At 47.9% G+C, this 18,845-nt stretch overlaps 2 protein-coding genes across 3 annotated transcripts in view; one reads left to right on the top strand and one right to left on the bottom strand.

Annotated features, from left to right (window-relative positions):
- The window catches only part of CYFIP2 (cytoplasmic FMR1 interacting protein 2), a 49,922-nt gene that overhangs the window by 10,766 nt on the left and 20,311 nt on the right, over positions 1 to 18,845 (top strand). The window contains exons 10-23 of one of the 2 annotated variants that reach the window (XM_035890293.1): positions 2,136 to 2,224; positions 4,854 to 4,971; positions 5,808 to 5,927; positions 6,568 to 6,693; positions 7,689 to 7,855; positions 8,128 to 8,275; positions 8,577 to 8,730; positions 9,276 to 9,432; positions 10,133 to 10,229; positions 10,800 to 10,876; positions 11,857 to 11,965; positions 12,513 to 12,632; positions 13,314 to 13,513; positions 14,035 to 14,122. In XM_035890293.1, the coding sequence (XP_035746186.1) occupies positions 2,136 to 2,224; positions 4,854 to 4,971; positions 5,808 to 5,927; positions 6,568 to 6,693; positions 7,689 to 7,855; positions 8,128 to 8,275; positions 8,577 to 8,730; positions 9,276 to 9,432; positions 10,133 to 10,229; positions 10,800 to 10,876; positions 11,857 to 11,965; positions 12,513 to 12,632; positions 13,314 to 13,513; positions 14,035 to 14,122 (1,770 nt within the window). Of the gene's footprint in view, positions 1 to 2,132; positions 2,225 to 4,853; positions 4,972 to 5,807; positions 5,928 to 6,567; positions 6,694 to 7,688; positions 7,856 to 8,127; positions 8,276 to 8,576; positions 8,731 to 9,275; positions 9,433 to 10,132; positions 10,230 to 10,799; positions 10,877 to 11,856; positions 11,966 to 12,512; positions 12,633 to 13,313; positions 13,514 to 14,034; positions 14,123 to 18,845 lie in introns of both variants that reach the window. The other variant, XM_009634705.2, reaches the window with a different exon arrangement.
- Positions 14,950 to 16,766, bottom strand: FNDC9 (fibronectin type III domain containing 9). The gene is made up of 2 exons (XM_009634704.2): positions 16,616 to 16,766; positions 14,950 to 15,622 (listed from the first exon to the last, which is right to left on the bottom strand). Exons 1-2 carry the CDS (start codon positions 16,741 to 16,743, stop codon positions 14,950 to 14,952), a joined length of 801 nt encoding a protein of 266 aa, XP_009632999.2. The 5' UTR covers positions 16,744 to 16,766.

Here is an 18,845-nt window from a genome sequence, read left to right as displayed (position 1 = left end):
TGTTGCTTCTGGTGTGTGCGCAAGCCACCAGCCACCGGTGGCAGATAGAGAGGGGGGCTGAGACCCCACACAGCACTGCCTGTGGCATTCGCAGGGGGAAATGACACCTTCTTTCCATTGCTTCTGTGCACAGGCTGCGTCTAGGAGGCATCTCAGGTTTGGGGCAGGTCAGCTGTAGGAGGCATGGTGGGATCTGGCAAGGGACAAATGTATTGGCAGCAAAGAATAACAGTATAGCGAGAGGACGACAGAATAACTTCCCAGATGGAGCAATTAGTTTTCCTTTAGACCTTGAGCAGTCCTTCTGAGATGGAAAGATTAGGTTTTGTTACTAATGTTTGCTCCACATCAGTGAAAATGAGAGGATGATGATTTCTGGGGGTCCGCAGAGTGCTCCTTCCCCATCAGCAGAGTGGCTTCTCACTGCTGCTTTACCAAGAGAGCTGCTGAGGAGCCTCAAAAACAAGGTCAGTGGTGGTGACAGGGTACAGGATGCCTCCCTGCTTATTGCCCCAGCTTGCAGTTATAGATGATGCACTGGATCTGAGCAAGGGGAGGGGATGGGTGAGCTTAGACAGCTGGTTTCATGAAAGGTTGACGTACCAGCTGCTGCATCCTCACCCTGACCAAGTGGGGACATATTTACCCCAGTTTGCATCATCTCCTGGAGACAGGTCTGAGAGCAGGGCTCAAACTCCCATGTAGGGAGCCACAGACAGACACCGTAACCTCATGGATGGGGCAATGATGAGGTGGTTGAATACCCTCCTCGCTGGGGAGACTGCTGAGGGCTGCAGCTCTGCAAAGATGATTTATCACGCCAGCCCTTGGAGTCTTCCGAGTTTTCCCTGGTTCAGCTTTGCTAATTCAACTGAATCTCAGTTTAAAACAAGCCCTCAGTGTGATCTGTAGCGTTTGGTCATCTTGGTGCATTCAAACAGATTTGCTGTTTATTGCAAAGTGCTGTGGGCCATCAGAGAATCAGGTAAAATATCTTCCATTGCATGGAATAACTTTCCCTTTCCAGCTTGTTTTCCATTTGCACTTCCCCAACATCTGCTCTGGTCTCACCTAATCAGTTAAGTACCACTCCAGACTATCAGATCTCAATAAGAAAAGGCCAACTACTCCTCTTACTACATCTGTTTATTGGCTTCTGATTAAATTTCTAGTGGATTGACCAGGAATTTGAGTAGTGAAAATGAACTACCCCTTCATTTAAACCTTTTATGAAAGCGCCACTGAGAATCCCTGATGACAGCATGGCACATCCTCCATGCAAGCCAGCCTGAGAAGAGAAGCATGTGATAATAGGACAGGGAGGGTGCCACTGTCATCCCTGAATTTTGGGGCAAGGCTTTTGTAGCTGGGTGAACTTGAAGCTTCATATCTTATTGAAGAGCTATTGGTAGCTCCTGGTTGAATTTTGTTTGCAGCTGAAAGCAGGGACCTGTCTAAGCTCGAGGTACGTTTTGTGCACTTTGCTTTTATTTCCCATCCAAATATTCCTGAGAGATAAAGGGCAATCAAGCCATGTGATATTGCAGGCAGCTGTTGCCTGTGTCTTTCCCTTCATGGAGAAGTTTTAAGACACATCACTGCAGCTGCAGTGCCAAAGTGCAGGCTGGGTCCCTGGGGAAAGATGCCACATCCCTGGCGGTCCCAGCAGCGGAGCAGCCTACAGCTCCCCTCTGAAGGGAGCCGCAGCAACTTGCTGCCAAAATACCAACGTGCTAGCTTTTCATCCCTCTGTTCTCTTGGAGGATTATGGTGGGAGGCAATAAGCCCTGCTCAAGAATACGCTTCTTTCTTTTTGTTGTAAAAAGAGCCTTTCCTCTGGCCGGTTTCAGCACTGAACCGGTCTGGCAATAACCAGCCTGGCATCTGCGAGTCCAGGGCTCCAGAGCACTCGCAGGGGGTGATTTTCCTCGCACAAAAAGCCTTGTGATCATTTTTGGTCGCTTCCTAGGTGTGAAATGACCCTGAGTCCAGGTTTGCACCTTGCTTTAAACAGCCTGACACTTTCCATAGCTTCGGAGACGCAGGATGCTGTGCCGTAGTCCCTTGTGTTGCGCTGGGGCCACGGGCTCGCTCTCCGCCGTGTTTCAACCATCTTTTGTTTTCTTTTCCAGCAGCTGCAGGTGGTTCCTTTATTCGGCGATATGCAGATAGAACTGGCCAGATACATTAAGACCAGTGCTCACTATGAGGAGAACAAATCCAAGTGAGTGCCTGCCATAATGTCTCTTGGCTTCTGTGTGTGTCCCGAAAGCCGTGGGAGCCGCAACTCTCCAGCGTGCGTGAGGTCTGTGCACGGGTACCCGTGTGTGTCCCTGTGAGGTGTGAGTCCTGGCGTGCCAGCTCTGTGTTCGCGTGTGTACCTCCCTGTCCCTGCATGGGAAGATGTCCTCGCCGGCCCCCGAGCACGTGCGTGTGCAGCGCGCGGGTGTGTGGGCCCGGCCGCTGAGTGCCTGGGAGGTGTGCGTGCCCGGAGGTGTGTGAGTGCGAGCAGCGTGTCCCTGCTCTGGAGAGATTTTAATCCACATTTTTCACCCCAGGGACAAAATCCTCCAGAGCGTGAACACGGCAGCGGGATCTCTCTTTGCAGTAGCCAGGGCGTCTCCTCTACTTCAAGCAGGTTTCGTGAAGAAGGGCAGCAAGAAGGAGGGTTGAACCAGGGGGTCAGATGCACTGGAAATGAATTAATATTGTGGGAGAAGGGCAGAAACGGAGTCTTTACGACAGTGCTCAGGGGTGTAAAGCCCTGCTTCCCAGCCTGGGTTCACAGACAGTTTGATGCTCCCGTCAGATGAATTTGCAAACCTTGTTTCAGATCACACCAGGCGTGTGCGAGGCCCCACTTGTCCTTGTAGCTTTGCCTGGTGCTCAGTTGTTGCTGGAAGAGTCAGTGTTAGGTTTGAATATCCTCGGGACGGTGTTTGCAACCACACGTAAGCAAAGCCTGTCTGAGCTGTCGGGCTGTAACCACTGATCACAGCCTGGCTTTCACCACCAAGTGGCCACTCACCCGTGGTACCGTCTTGCGTGGAAGTCAGATTTCCTGCAGTCTCATCTCTCTGCGTCTGTTTGCTCGTCCCCTGCCACCCCGGAGGGTCCGGCTTTTCTGCCCGCCGCGTGGCTCACCCGGGAACGGCTCTCCCCTGTCCTCCCAAAGGCTGGTTGAAAAGTGCCGATTGATTTTTTTCATGATAAATTTGAAAACAATGTGGCAAAACTTCCTGATCAAACGGTTTCGATTAAAATATTAAAAGTCTACAAAATGTAAATTTAAAAAATATTTTTGAAAACTCAATTTAAAAGGGAAAAATGATCTAAAAATATACACCTTTTTATTCCAAATATCCAGAAAGCACATTTCAACGAAACGTGTCAGCTTCATTCATTTTCTCATCTCAAAGCCAAGGTAGCCCGTGGGCCGTCCAGCTGTGCACAATTTTAATGTCTGTCTCGAAATCTGTCTTACCAGGTCTGTGTGCCGTACCTTACTAACCCGTGTTTCTTCCTCACTCGCTTGCTTTCCCAGCAAATTGCATGGGAGTCCCAACACTAAGTCTGCCGAGGTGGTTCCATATAATCCCCACATAATTCTTACTAATACTGTTTTTGTCACTTTCTTTCCCTCCCTGTCTCCGTGAAAGTGGAATTCATTGGTGTTTTTCCCGCATGGCGCTTTGTTTCCGCACTGTGGACTAGGTTGTGTGTGGCAGGGAGGGCTGGTGCAGCCCTGGCCATTCCGGCCAACCTGCCAATTGTCCGGTGGGGAGCACAGGACATTGAAACGGGTAAGAGCCAAGCGATGGGACTGTGGGAGGACGGATCTCGCAAGGGATGACATAGCCCAGCACTTCCAGGACCTTCTACCATCACAAATATTGGCAGCAAGTGCCTCGCAGTTAATTGTAGGAATATGTCTTCATGGCTATGTCCATATCAAAGGCAGGTTTCTCACCTTCCTTTTGTACAGCCAGTCTAGATTGGAGAAGATGACTATCTATCTTAAGATGGACAGTTATTTGGGCGAGGGGGGTGGGAGCAAGCTCTGAACTTTTATGTTGTGATGACAGAGTAGGACATGAGAGTCTCACTGACAGGCGTTTGCTTGCACAAAGCATTTTGGTGGAGCCATTCTGGTTCTACATCTGTGGCTAAGACAGTGTAGGAAAAAAGGGGATATGACTTCATATGACTGTGCCTTTGGAAGGGGAGCGCTGCCTTCGTTTAGGGCCCCATTTACACTGTTGCACGGTACCTGTGGCTCAATGCAAATGAAAATCTAGTTCATTCAATCATTTTCTGCTCGTCATTTATACTCGGGGTGGTTCGCTGAGCTGGTAGTGTGAACCAGAACCAAAAACAGAGTGGGAGGGATATTTCCTTGCTGGCCCCTTGGAGGGTCTTTCCTTGCAGAAGGCAGCCCTGGAGGGATGACCTCTAAGGGGATGATTATCCTTCAGTTTAGCAGAAAGGATGCAGACGATGCCAAGGCTCTGCAGTTCATCCTTCTCTGAAAGCTTGTCAAATGGTGGCCTGGGAAATAGCCACCTCTGCCATGGGGGTAGGTGAGCCTAACATGGAGAGCAGCCTTCAGGGTGGATGGAGCAGAGACCTTCAGGCCGAAAGGTGAGGCAAGCAACCCTCTGTGATATCACCTCTGGAAAACCTCACATGCTCAGGGGACATGAGAGAGAAGACATGGTCTGACATTTGCCCTGAAGGTGGCATGTCCTGAGCATGTTGAAGTGAAGAGAGCAGTTGAGTGCAGGGCTTTGTCCCTGGGGGTGTTTGAGTGGAGCCCTGGGTCCTGTCCTTGAAACCATTGCTCTTTTGCCCAGGTGGACGTGCACTCAGAGCAGCATAAGTCCCCAGTACAACATCTGTGAGCAGATGGTCCAGATCCGAGATGACCACATCCGCTTCATCTCAGAGCTCGCTCGCTACAGCAACAGTGAGGTAAGCTCAGGCTCGTTAGACAGGCAAGGCTGCGAGAGAACAAGTGTGGCAGGAGCACGGTCTGCCAAGGCCAGTGTTGAGGGAAGAAGAAGGACATGAGCGGAACAAACCACTTCTCGATTCAGCAATAAAAAAGCAAGTTGTGAAAGGCCCCTGCAAAACCATGTGCCCTGGAATATCTACTGCAAAAGCTTCTACTCTTCAGCCACAGCTCGGTTAAAATAAGACGTAGAAAAAATTGTCCAACTAAATGTTTATTGTCAGCCAGGTGGCAGAACACCCATGTCTTGCAAATGGGTCTTTTCTATTACACAAAGCTATTGGTCAGGGCTTCCAAGAAAGTTCATGAGGACATCTCTGCTCTTTCCATTACTGAATCCGGGAGCCCTCTCTGATGTGATTGTGACTGCTTTTTGCAAATGTCTGATCCTCATTCATCACTGTTAGTTTAATGAATTGTTAGCATTCTCAGTCCTTTCTGGCATTTGTAAGTGCTTATTTGAACTTTTAAGTCAGTAAAGGACTCTCAAGGATTTCAGTAGTATTAACCATCGCAAAGGAATGAAAACAGTCAGTTATTTGCTCTGAGGTGACAGGTCAGACTCATTTTTCTGTAGGAAATAAATTGACTGCCTGGGTAAAAAAAGCCTTGCCAAGTTATCCCCCTTTTCCTGAGGGACAGCATATGCACTGCGCAATTTTAGCTTGATCATAAGGTCACGGTGAATTCATTTCATCTGGGATTTGAGAGAGAGATCTGTGGCTGCTGTTTGGCTCAGCGAAGCCTCTGCAGCAAGTTGCTGAGTCTGGCCTTGATGTGATGTGATGTCCTCCAGGTGGTCACTGGCTCAGGACTAGACAGCCAGAAATCAGACGAAGAGTACAGGGAGCTCTTTGATCTCGCTTTACGAGGACTGCAGCTTCTGTCCAAGTGGAGTGCCCACGTCATGGAAGTGGTGAGTGCATCCGTGGAAGTGGTGAGTGTGTAACGTCCCCCTCTCCCCAGGTGAGCGTGAGTGTTTTAACATGGCATGTAACATAGACTGTGGAAAGGTGAGCTTGCTTTCATGCCGCCTAACTTTACGCCATTAACAAACACACTAAGATCAGGCAGCTGATGACCCTGGAGACCCTCTGTACCACATGGAGAGGTTGATCATCTCACCCTGGAGCTGAGCCGCCCTTTGCAGGTGCTGGGGTGTCCCCACTGATGTTAGAGGGTGACTGGGTGACTTTTAACTGAACACCTCGGTTAAGTACTGATAGCAGATTGGGATGAGTCTGGGCCTTGAGCAACTAAAACTGTAATTCAAATGATGATGGAAATTCTTAATTTGGAAAATTTCGACCACATCTCAACACAAGTCCATGGATGTCAAAAGCCCAATATGACTGGCAACCTCCCAAATAAACAAAACCAACGGTCAGTGCAGTGATAATAAAGCCAGGAAGAAGCAGAGATTCTGCTCCCAAAGTAATGTCAAACAACTGTAGTAATGTCTAGGGAGTGTTTTGCTGGTGCAGGGCCCTCTTTAGTCCTTCCGGCCTGGCTTCTTACTCATTGCAGTGTTGACAGTGTCCCTTTCCATCTTCTAGTACTCCTGGAAGCTGGTTCATCCCACAGATAAGTTCTGTAACAAGGATTGCCCAGGAACAGCAGAAGAGTATGAGAGAGCCACCCGGTACAACTACACCAGTGAAGAGAAGTTTGCCTTTGTGGAGGTAGGTGCTAGCCGCACAAGAGTAAGAACCATCCAGGGCTGGATTCCTGTCCATGTTCCTCAGGCCAGGGGAAGAGGAGGGAAGGGCATCTCACCTTGCTCATGTTCCTCAGCAGGTTCCTCATCCCTGTGGCCCACAGGTGACCAGAATTAAGGGACACATTAAGTTCTTAGGAGCTCCTAATGGGGTATAAACACTGCACCAGTGCATGACTGGAGCAATTCTCTTATTTTCCTGATCCTGCTCTTCTTATGCTATGTTTGTGTGCTGGAGAAATGCAGAGGTGAATCCCTGTTCTCTTAATATTGCTGTATGAAGCTCTTCCTGACCTGACAAGGGGATTCAGGGTTCCTGAAAAGAAAAAAGTGGGGGGGCTAGCAGAGCAGCATGATCTGGAGCAAGATCAGGAGCTACATCTAGGCGCTGTGCAAACATGAGATCCTCAGCCAGTCCCCAGGACCCGTCAACTCTCAGTCTGGTTGTCCATGGACAGTGGGAACAGTCCTCCAAGCCTGGCTGTGGGAGGCCCTCATACCTTTATCTTGCCTTTCACAGTCCAAGGTGGTTTGAATACTGACTTCATTTTTGTGGTTCACTTCGTCCTGGGAATTGTCAGTGTACTCTTGTACGAGGAAGACTGTGCCCTGGTGCAGATGCAGGTCTGTGCAAACCGCACAGCTGCACCCACATGTGGAGGATGTGCAGTTTCCTGGGATTATGTGTTATTAAAGGTATCAAGAGATCAGGCAGGAGCGGAAGGAGAGCCTGCCAAGGGACAGAGGCCACGCGCAAGAAACTGGTAGTGTAAATGCTCTCCTCAGCTTGTTGTGATCCATAAAGCAACTAACATAAAAAAAAAATCAGCCACCTAATTACTGGACCTAAGTTACTTGAGTGGAATTAATTTAGTCCCAAATTCTCTTAATGTTGGATTTATGGACCTCTCTGTACAATGGAAAAATAGCGAACACATCTGGTTTTAATTTTTGCCTCAGGTAATTGCCATGATCAAAGGTCTGCAAGTGCTGATGGGCCGGATGGAAAGTGTCTTTAACCAAGCCATCCGCAACACTATCTATGCAGCCCTGCAGGACTTTGCCCAGGTGACCCTGCGAGAGCCACTCAGGCAGGCAGTCAGGAAGAAGAAGAATGTCCTGATCAGGTTGGTCTGTCCTTCTTGAATGTAATACAAAGCCCATGTATTTATTTGTGTAACACATTTGTACTATATAAGCATGTGGCCCTGCATAGACCTCATACATACCTTGGCCAGCAACTCTTTCCAAGGTAACTTTTGGGCATGACTCCCCCAATAACAACAGTGTATGTCCCCACCTCAGATACTTTTCATCCTGTATCTACACAGCAGTGAATATTTTCATCTTGAACTAGAATCAAGCTTAAGCATTACTTTCCCTCTCCCACCCACTCTAGTGTCCTTCAGGCAATTCGGAAGACAATCTGTGACTGGGAGGGAGGTCGAGAGCCTCCAAATGACCCTTGCCTGAGAGGTGAGAAAGATCCTAAAGGTGGATTCGATATTAAAGTCCCACGACGAGCAGTAGGACCGTCAAGTACTCAGGTATGCATATACCCATCTCCTGTGTTAGGGAATTAGTGGTCTTACAGCCATGTAGGAGTCTCCCATCCAGTGGTTTAGCAGCTGTTTCCATGGTCTCTTCCACAAAGTCTTCACACTGTTGTGTGTTAAATGTTGCTTTGGTGCCTACTTTGTTTTATAGTTCCCAAAGCCTCCTTTTTTAGGGGTGTAGGGATTATGGGTGCAGAGAGTAGAAGGTTATTTTGTGTTGCAGAGCACCGTGTCTGCGTGTGGTGGTGTCTCAATGGAGAGGTAATAACCGCATGTCAACTTCCTTCCAAAGCTTTACATGGTGCGGACCATGCTGGAGTCCCTCATAGCAGACAAGAGTGGCTCAAAGAAGACTTTGAGGAGCAGCTTGGATGGGCCGATAGTCTTGGCCATTGAGGAGTTCCACAAGCAGTCCTTCTTCTTCACCCACCTTCTCAACATCAGTGGTGAGGTTATGGCAGGGGGAGGCTTGAATCCAACTCTTGCATGCTCAGAAAGGGAGAGGTAGATCAGCTTTGCTCCTCATTGACCTATGCAGAAGATTTTCCTTGATTTTTCCTTAATGTCCTATTTCTGCCTGATTCAGGCCTATTTCTAAGTAGTAATCATGTGAACAGGAATGAGTCAGCAATAGTAAATAGCCACAAGTGGCAGTTTAGTTTCTAGGACTGGAGTTTTCTTTCTCCAAAGACAAACTACTTAGCCACTGGGCACAAAAGACATCTTCCAGAGTAAATCTGAGCCATTGAAATGTTCTCCCTGGAGCCTAGAGCAAAGGGAATGATCCCTTCGTTCTTCTTCCATTACTGAGTACTCAGACAGCACAGACATGGTCTGGGTTTAAAAACAAAGACATTCCAGAAAAACATTCCACACCCAAAACCAGTCCGATACGAGGCTGCAGCAGCTGCCTCTTGCACACTTCCCTCGCTGCTGTCCCCATGGGGGTAACATGGGTGCCCTCCCACTGGGGGGATCTCCTCTGTTTCAGAAGCGCTGCAGCAGTGCTGCGACCTGTCCCAGCTCTGGTTTCGGGAGTTCTTCCTGGAGCTGACCATGGGCCGCCGCATCCAGTTCCCCATCGAAATGTCCATGCCCTGGATCCTCACAGACCATATTCTGGAAACCAAAGAACCCTCCATGATGGAGTAAGAGCTGATGAGCTGTGGCTTGGGATTTTGTTGTGGAGAAGGGTAGGCTGGTGATGAACAGTCTTTTTTGACGTGGGAGGGAAAATAGATGTTTCTTGACTTGCTGTCACATGAATGTGTGCTGTATGAATACCTCGTTAGCAGACGCACATGGGTGGCTTCCTGGCACCGGCACACACTTATGCATCATAAACCAGCAGTTGGCAATGACTGCTCTATTCAGGTGTGGGCACAACTTGGTGGTACCATCATTGGCATGCAGCAGTCCAACAGCACGTGCAACCAAAGGGATGTGGGCCCTGGCTAAGGCACCTAATGACTTTTTTTATATATGTATACATGAGAAATGAGAGGAATTGCTGTTATGCAAGTGAAATTATGTTCATAATCCTCATTAGGAAAACTTTGGTTTCCATTTTACGGCCATTGTCAGGGCACTCTGTGGAGTGAGGGCAGCATGAAAGCTTTTTTAAGGGCAGAGATGGAGCAAGTGTTGATTGAACAAGTCACAGCTCAGATCCAGATGTGTTCTAGCTGCTTTCAGCAACTCTACAATAGGGAGCAAGAGGAAGGATTTGAGGGGCTGGAGTGAGTGGAGATTATAGGGGTGAAGTAGAGAAAAGCAAGCACTGAGCCAGGCACATGTCCTGGCTGCCACAAGGTTAATTTAAGACATGATCTGTCTTCTTGACCTCAGGTATGTACTGTACCCCTTGGACCTCTATAATGACAGCGCATACTATGCCTTGACCAAGTTCAAAAAGCAGTTCCTATACGATGAAATTGAAGCTGAAGTAAGTTCTCTTCATCTTTATTGTATGGAAAAACGCTCACTGGGGTCACATTGCCCTGCTTGACAGCCCCACCCAGCAGTTCATTGAATTCATTATAGGCATCTCCTGAAAAAAAAAACCCTATCAGACTGAGAAGTTTTCAAAAGATCAGAATTTCCAGAGAGCCTACAGACTCTGCTGATTAAGGTCTTCAGCTCAGCAGTACCCATGGGGAACAGCAGAGGCCAAAAGCTGTCAAACACTAGGGGCATGGAAGAGGCTGTCTGATGGGCAGAGGGTTATGAGACATCAGAAGAAAAGGAAAAACTTGAGATCCCTGAGACAAAGGGATGATTGGGGATGGGGAACTGGGACCTGTAAGAACATACAGAAACTATAAGAGAGAAATGTATCTACAATTTTCTGCTTACCTTTAGCATGTGAGAGCTACAGTGGGATTTTTAGTTAGTGTGATGTATGTGTATGTATTAAATTAGAGCTCTGTATCGAGTTGTATTGATCTTGCATGATAGAAAGGAGCTGCCCTGTGTTGGTGACTCCCTCACGATGTCTTGTTTTTTTCTTCCTCAGGTGAATTTGTGCTTTGATCAATTTGTGTACAAGCTGGCAGATCAGATCTTTGCCTATTATAAAGCGATGGCTGGCAGGTAGGAGAACCCGACTGCTGCTGCTGAGTGATGATATTGCTGCATCCAAATTGCTGTTAACCAAAAGGTTCCCCTCAGGGAGTAGCCACCATGGGTAGACATAACAAAATAGATCATCCCTGTCCCACAGAGCTGGCTGTCCGTGTCAGACCAGTGTAGATGGGGAAAATAAATGAATGGTGGCAAGGAGACAGTGTTAAAAGTGAAAAAATAGTAATTGGCATCCTAAGTAGCTGTCTGATTACAATTTGTGAGAGCAGCAGCAAAGCAAACCGAGCCTATTGAAGACATGTCCTCCCTTGACCTCTGTTTGTGTACCAGGCAGATGAGGAGTAGAAGCCTCCCATCTCTAAAAAATGGGAACATCACTTGTCCTCACTCTAGTAAAGCAGCAGGACTTGTAAAGGCTGGAAGGGTGCTCAGTATCTGAGGTCACACATCAGAGCAGCTGACTGTAGGACTTCTGCGGAGTGGCTTGCTCCTTGTGGGGACATAGGCCGTTTGTGACATTTCCTTCTAACCATTTAAAGAACATAGGTGAACTCTACTGACAGCCCTCTTCTCATGTCCCCAAAGCTGGACTAAGTCTTCAGTGTAACTCTGCAAGGAGTTTTGTCTCTAGATCACACTTGGCCTTAGAGAAGGGCGAGCAATCACCATCACCAACCAAATGTTCCCACAGCAGTTCTTCAAGGAGGTAGCACACCAGTACCTGGCACTAGTGACATCTTTCAGCACAATCTTTTATATTTTTGAATGTTTTAGCCATAAAAGCCAAGAACAGTGGACAACAGCAATGGCAGGCCCCAGATAACAACTGCTGCTCTGTGATTTAGTGGTGTAAGCAGAGTTATTAGTGTGTGGAAATGTCTTGGCATTCAGAGCAGGATGAAGGAAGAATGAAGACAACTCTGGGAAAGATCCAGAAAGAAGCTGATAGTGTGTGTTTCTTTTTTCCTGACACTGCTTCCTTTTTTCAGTGTTTTATTGGACAAACGTTTCCGGGCTGAATGTAAGAATTACGGGGTGATTATTCCATACCCACCATCCAACCGCTACGAAACACTGCTCAAGCAGAGGCATGTCCAGGTACAGCGCCAGCAGTAGACTCATAGCTCTTGGTCTATTATAGTTTTGTTGGTGGGTGGCATCCTAGTGCTGGGCTCAGTTGGGGTTGGTCCTGGAATGAGAAGGGCTGAACCTTTTTCTGAGACACCGCACTCATGCATGGGGCCCAAGGGGAAAATCAGTTACGCTCCACATTTCCCTCCTTCCTTCTTAAGTAATGGTAAACTCAGACAAGGCGTTTGCATCACCACTTTCACATTTAAGCAGATTTGGATGTCCTAGTGCTGGGCTCAGTTGGGGTTGGTCCTGGAATGAGAAGGGCTGAACCTTTTTCTGAGACACCGCACTCATGCATGGGGCCCAAGGGGAAAATCAGTTACGCTCCACATTTCCCTCCTTCCTTCTTAAGTAATGGTAAACTCAGACAAGGCGTTTGCATCACCACTTTCACATTTAAGCAGATTTGGATGTTTGGCTTTAATTTGCGTCTGTTAAAAAAAAAAAAAAAAATAAAGTACCTTTTCCCCATCTGTATATAACATGCAAATATATTCTCTTCTTTTCCCAGTTGCTGGGTAGATCAATTGACCTGAACAGGCTCATTACCCAGCGTATCTCAGCAGCGATGTACAAATCGTTAGACCAGGCCATTAGCCGCTTTGAGAGTGAGGACCTGACATCCATAGTGGTAAGAACTGTTAATGACTGAGCGTATGAATAGAGAGAATAATACACTGCTATGGATACACAGTCAACTGTCTTCTGCTTCAAGTCCCACCTACAGTAGGTTTCAGCCAGCCATGTATCCTCCTTTAGGCTGCTGAGTCTCTACTATTTCTATTTATGCAGCTTTAATTGCGTTGTTATTGGGCCATTACGTATCTGTGTAAATCACAAGGTGACAGTCAGCAGTTAGATTTTGCAGAGCTCATAGAAGAGAGTCCTGTGATCTGAGAGAAGGAAACCTTGACTTTTAATTCCCCCTGTTGGATGAAGGTGGCTGAAGCATCGTTTGTGTGTGTGCAGGATTTGCTGCCTTTGATATGTTACAGAAGCATCAGAGTCAAGTAGTGTAAAATTACCAGTTTCCACCTCTGAAGGATTCTGATGCGAAAGCCAGCCACTGCTCAGTGGGGAACAAATTAATTTTGCTTACTGTAGGTTTAGGAGATACTGGACCAGGACCCCTTGAGTAGAAGTGCAATTGGCCTCGGCCGCTGAGTTAAATTGATGTCTGTAGCATTGCTACATCTTCACCTGGAAAATTCTGTGTGGGTGTGGATATACAATCATTCCCCTGGCAATTAAATCAGCTGTTTCTATTGTCATCTTGGTAATGTTGCGTTTGCTGCTGCTTTATGTGCTGCAGGAGCTGGAGTGGCTCTTGGAAATAAATCGCCTGACTCACAGGTTGCTGTGCAAGCACATGACTTTGGACAGCTTTGATGCCATGTTCCGGGAGGCCAACCACAACGTCTCCGCGCCCTATGGGCGCATCACCCTCCACGTCTTCTGGGAGCTCAACTTTGACTTTCTACCCAACTACTGCTACAATGGATCTACCAACAGGTGAGGAGAAAAGGCAAAAGGCAGGGGGCACCTGGAGACCCTGCTTTCCTTTTCAAAATGTCAAACCTGCCACATAAAATTTGTGTGCATTGTGGTGAGGTTTTCATTCCCTATGGAATGCAAGAGTTACAGTTAAAATGAAGTTAAAGCCTGCCAGCTCCCCTTGGCCGTGAAAATGTTAGTAACAAATTCAAGCAGCAATGTTGGACAGTGACTGCAAGCAACTGAGCGGGGTTGGTTTAGAGAGTTGGTTTACTGAGCAGCAGAGCTGTGGTAGCTACTCATATATGGGTTTCTTGCCTGCCCCAAATGAGAAGAAACCCCACTTTTGGTAGGTTAGGCTGACATGGTTTACAGCACCAGTAGATTGGGGCAGGAGTTTATATTCCAGTTCGTGTAGCTCAGGTGATGAATTGCTAATTAGTCCACAACTGCAGCTCATCCCAGACTGTGCCCTACCTGCACTCAGCACAATTAACCGGGCTCTCCACTTTGCTCCCCATCTCCTGTGCCCACCACAGGTTTGTGAGGACAGCAATCCCAAACACACAGGAACCCCAGCGGGACAAGCCAGCCAATGTTCAGCCGTATTACCTCTATGGATCCAAGGTCAGTAAATGAGCCACAACAGCCAAAAGAGATGTTGGAAGTATTTATTTAGGAAGAAAAGAAATGCAAGAACTAGTTCATTAACAGAATGGCTGGTGCAAATGTGCAGGGTTGTATTGCTGTGTGAAACCAAAAAGCCATGCAAGAAGCAGATTCAGTGTGCTTTCGCTATTGCTTTCCCATATTCTTCTCCATAACGTGCCTGTGTTAGGGGATGCTGACACTGCTCTGTGCTTGGTGTTGGCACTGAGACCAAGTCCCATCCAGATGTTCAGGGAGGAGAGCAAGCTGGAGCTCCAAAGCAGTGCTCCTCCCTGAGGAAGGTACCACTTCAGGAATCCCATTTGTAGTTCAAAATGGGAATTACTAAAATACTTTGTAAGTACAAATAGAGACTACTTAACACTGACAAAAAGCTCTTTTGTCAGGCTGCGATGACTGCTTATACAGGCATTGTGAGGGCTTGGGGGTGTTGCTAGTGGAGGATCAAGTGTGAAACTACTTGAGCAGAGTTTATTTCTTGTGCACGTTGACTGATGACTGTGAAGTGAACCTACAGCACTGATGCAGATGAGCTAGTGACACTGCAGTCAGCCAGGCCTGGCCATTCCCAGAGAGCTGACCTCGTTTGTTTTTAAAAAACACTCAGCAAATGAGAATATTTTTGTCACTTGACAAAAATCTTTCTCCCTGCAACCCATGTCCTCACTTCATGTTTTACCCTGGAATAGACAGTCCCTGTGGACATATGGACAGTCCTGTTGGCAAGAGCTGGGAAAGAGCAGCACGAACCAAACCTCTAAGCAGGGTCTCCCATTATTTTGCTCTCATTGAAGGCCGTGTTGCGGCAAGACGGCCCTTTTATCGTCGCTGGTTTTATAGGAAAAAAAGCAGTGGGGGGACCTATATGGACTCTCCCTCATGAAACTGGAGCTCCTCATTAGCACAGTGGTCATGGGGACTTCCAGAAGCTCCTCTCTCAGTCCGTCATTCAGTGGACCCTCCGGCGAGCTGCTGCTTTCGCCCACTTCTTCGGGGCTGGCGTCTGGATGCTTCAGCCTCGCAGCCCGGTGGCACCGTGCAGACCAGAACTGCAGGCAGCCGTAGGCCAGGAGAGCAATGAAGCAGAGGAGCAGCAGGCTGCTCCCCAGCCACATGGAGGTGGTAGGTTCATGCTTAGAGCCACCGAAAACCAGAGGGGTTTTGTCCAGAGTGTGGAACGTGGTGCAGTGGTTGCTGGAGGGGTAAGAGTTCTTGCACGTGATGCAGAGGACGTAGATGGTGGATGGTGTGAGTTGGTGGAGGACGAGGGAGCTGAGGGGGTGAGGAACTCGCTCCTCACGGTGGAAGTTTTGGCGTAAATAGCCGGCGAAGACACTGTTCCAGTTGGGGCGGTACATGACATGGTAGTAGTTCTCTGGACAGGGGTTGTTCATGGCCCAGGAGACGGTGGCACTGGTGTAAGTGATGTTGTGCACTTCGATGTTCATCGTGCCCCTGTAACCAGATGCAGGGAGAGGCTGAGTTTCCCGAATCGTGTACAGGCTCAAAGGCCACTGACATCAGTGAAGTCTTTCCACCAGCTTTACTGGCCCTTAGATTAGACTCAGGACTATGCCTGGGTAGCTTGGATTAGATGCTAGGTCTTAGATGGCTAAAATTACAGAAGATGAGTCCTGCTGGTGCTCAGACTACTTTATCACTCTGTTTCATGAACAAAAACCCCAACTGGGACATAGGGTGTACTTTATGCTCTAGTTAGATTTTTTTTAAAAAAAGTCGTCTTTTTGACTGGCTGTCTGTGTAGGAAGCTTTTTTAGCTTTTTTGTTTCTCATTGAATAGAAAGGATACTGCAAATGTGATTAACATAAACTGATCATTCAGCTAGCTACAGCTTGCCTTGCAGAGCTTCCAAGAGATATTTTCATTTTACACAGCTTTTAAAATAGCAGTTAATAATTATTAATTTACTGGTTTAAGCTGTTGCTGCATTTTCTGTACCTAAGTTGTTGCTTAATAGAGTATAAACTCCTTCTGTTCCTGCAGCATCTCACACTGTAATATCAGGATCTGAAATGTGAAATCTGAAGGCTGGTGAAATATAAAATCAGTGCCTTTAGGGAAGTACAAATATATCAATAATAAATACAAAGCTCTCCCCCAGACAAAAGACACTGACCGCTAAGGAACTATTGTTAAACAACAGCCACAAATCACTTCAGTACCTCACTCCTCTAGATCCCTAGAGCGTTCTCGGAGCCTCGTTGGAGGGTTCTCTCTCCCAACTGGCCGAGGACTCTGAGCAGCACCTCCATGCGATAGACCTGGTTTCTTTTTTTCCTTCTTCATCTCTTAATATAACTGACTTTCCTTTAGTTCACTCAGGCAGCAGCTCATTTAACACCTGTTTTAACCATGCTTGGGTGACGAGCAGAACAGCACACGCGCCCACCGCTGAGCCCTCCCAGAGCCACAGGCAGCCGCTTCCCTCCCCGCCGGGTCCGCGGTGGCCCGTCGGTGCTGGTGAGCCCCGTGGCCACGGGCAGGCAGCGCCTTCCCCTCTTCCCACCGCTCGCCTCCCTCCTGCCTCTGCTAAATCCCTTCCCCACACACTGCTCATATACCCGTCCGGGGCTCCGTCATCTCTCACCATAGCAACCAATAGGAAAGGATGGGCAGGCATCTTCGAGTGATTTGGGAATGTTATCACTAAAAGCTTTTGCCTGGGAGAAGTATGTGTCGCTGAGGCAGAAAAAACAAGCCAGGTAATTTTGTTTGCTGGCTTGATTGGGTTGGTTGGGGTTTTCTTTTTTTCCCCTGTCCACAGTCCCCCAGCAAGACCATCACTGCACCCCAGCGGGGTCTGGGCTTAGAGACATGATGGCACATGATACGAAATCCGGGATCCTGGCCTGCAGCACACACTGATAGTTTAGCACTCAGGGGCTTTGTCTTTAATTCTATGATTTCTTGCACATGTACACTACTGATTTAAGCCAAAGCCAGTGAGCAGTGGATTTTCATCCTTGATGCTGCAGCAATGTCCATTAGCTTTTTAATATTTTCTAAGCTGTGTGATGGGAGTAGGAGCTGAGTTTTCAAAGCCTGCTTAACTCCTGTGGGGTTAAGACAGGCTCTTCTCTGAATACCCCTGCCTTATAGACAACGTGGGGATGTCCCTTTGCAGGCTGGGGAGAGGGCAGGAGGGAGAGGCAAAGCCAGGATCAGCGGTGTCTGGGGGAGCAGCCTGAGTCTGTGGTCAGGAGGGGACCGATGTAGCACCGGGGACAGACATGGCACTGGGCCTGGTGAGGAGAGGCTCTGAACAAGGGACTCGCTGCTCTCTGAAGCCAAAATGTGTTCGAGAGAGGAACTTTCCCAGAAGAAATGTTGATTCTGGGTTTGGAGTTACTCATTCCATGTTGTTCCTGGAAGGGTGCTTGCAACTTTTCGAAGATCTTCTAAATATCAACAGTGATGAGATGATGAAAACTGCATCAGGAGGGGCTATTATAAGCCCAGGGAGTTTAGGTCTGACCCTTGCTTTTGATTTACATTTTGCAGTTCTGGATGTTTTGGCTTTGTCTTCCAAGATCTGTATTCCCTTCTGTCTCTGTGAGTGAGCTGCAGCTGCCAGTGAACCGAAAACTAGGAGCAGAGATGAAAATAATTATGGGCAGGGATGGAAATGAAAGTGCTCCCAGGTGGCTTCCCGCCATTTACATGGCTCGGTCCTGCTTACAGGAGCAGGGGTATAGAGAGCTCCCAGCTGGCCCCATGCTGTGAGTAAAGCACATCCTTGCCTGCAGGGAGGGAGCTGAGGGTACAAATCCGTGCTTCAGAAAGGTGGATTATGCAAGATGGCAATGTTTTTGTGAGAGAACTGCTTTTTTTATGGCACTTGGGCTGTTGAGTTTATCAGTGTTCAGAGTTGCTTTGAAATGAAATGTCAGTTGTTCACGAATAAGATGTGTTAGCAGGAAGAGAGGGAATGGGCATAGCTGGATTAGGCCAGCAAAGGGTCCTGCTGACCTTTCTGTGTGCAGTGATCAATCCCACTAGCTCAAAGGAACCCACAGCAAAGTTGGTATTACCTGCTCCCAGAATCAAGCTTGCACCAGTTTACACTGGTGATGAGCTTGAGATTCTCATTTCCCAGGATGAGACGATGACAAAACCATGCCAGTGCCAGGACTGCTCCAGCACTGGTGTTCCCCATATCTGCAGGTGGACCCGGCCGTGGCACTGCCTGGGACCCCTTGCTCCTCATCATAGGATGCAAACCACAGGCGGCACGCTCCAGTGGCCAGCAGAAACTGAGCCATTTTCTGCCATTCAGCCACTTATAAAATGAGGCTGGTTGCCAAGTCTACAAAGAAGCTGCCAAATTACCACCAACACACTACTTACTGCTCACTAATCACTTCTTAGCTCTGTAAATGCTTTAGATTGGGCTTCATTTATGTATTTTCATGAGTGCTTCTTCATGACACTGCTGGACCCAGGGTCACACCAGACTCATTGGAAATCCCTGGTTCACTCCCCTGGTTGAATTTGCCCCCCACTTTCTAATGAGCGTGCAGGCAGGTATAATCTGTGCACGCTACCGGCACTTGCAAAAATAGTTACAAGCATGCAAACGGGATGGAGCCGCTCTATTTTCTGCTGCCGTGTCTGCAGCAGCAGCAGCACAAAGGCACTAAGGAGCTGTGGTTGCTTGGG

The sequence above is a fragment of the Egretta garzetta genome, unplaced genomic scaffold (assembly GCF_000687185.1).
Source record: "Egretta garzetta isolate BGI_Z169 unplaced genomic scaffold, ASM68718v1 scaffold612, whole genome shotgun sequence".
Lineage (NCBI taxonomy): Eukaryota > Metazoa > Chordata > Aves > Pelecaniformes > Ardeidae > Egretta > Egretta garzetta.
The sequence above is the reverse complement of the archived record's forward strand: the minus strand, read 5'-3'. Positions and strand labels throughout refer to the sequence as shown.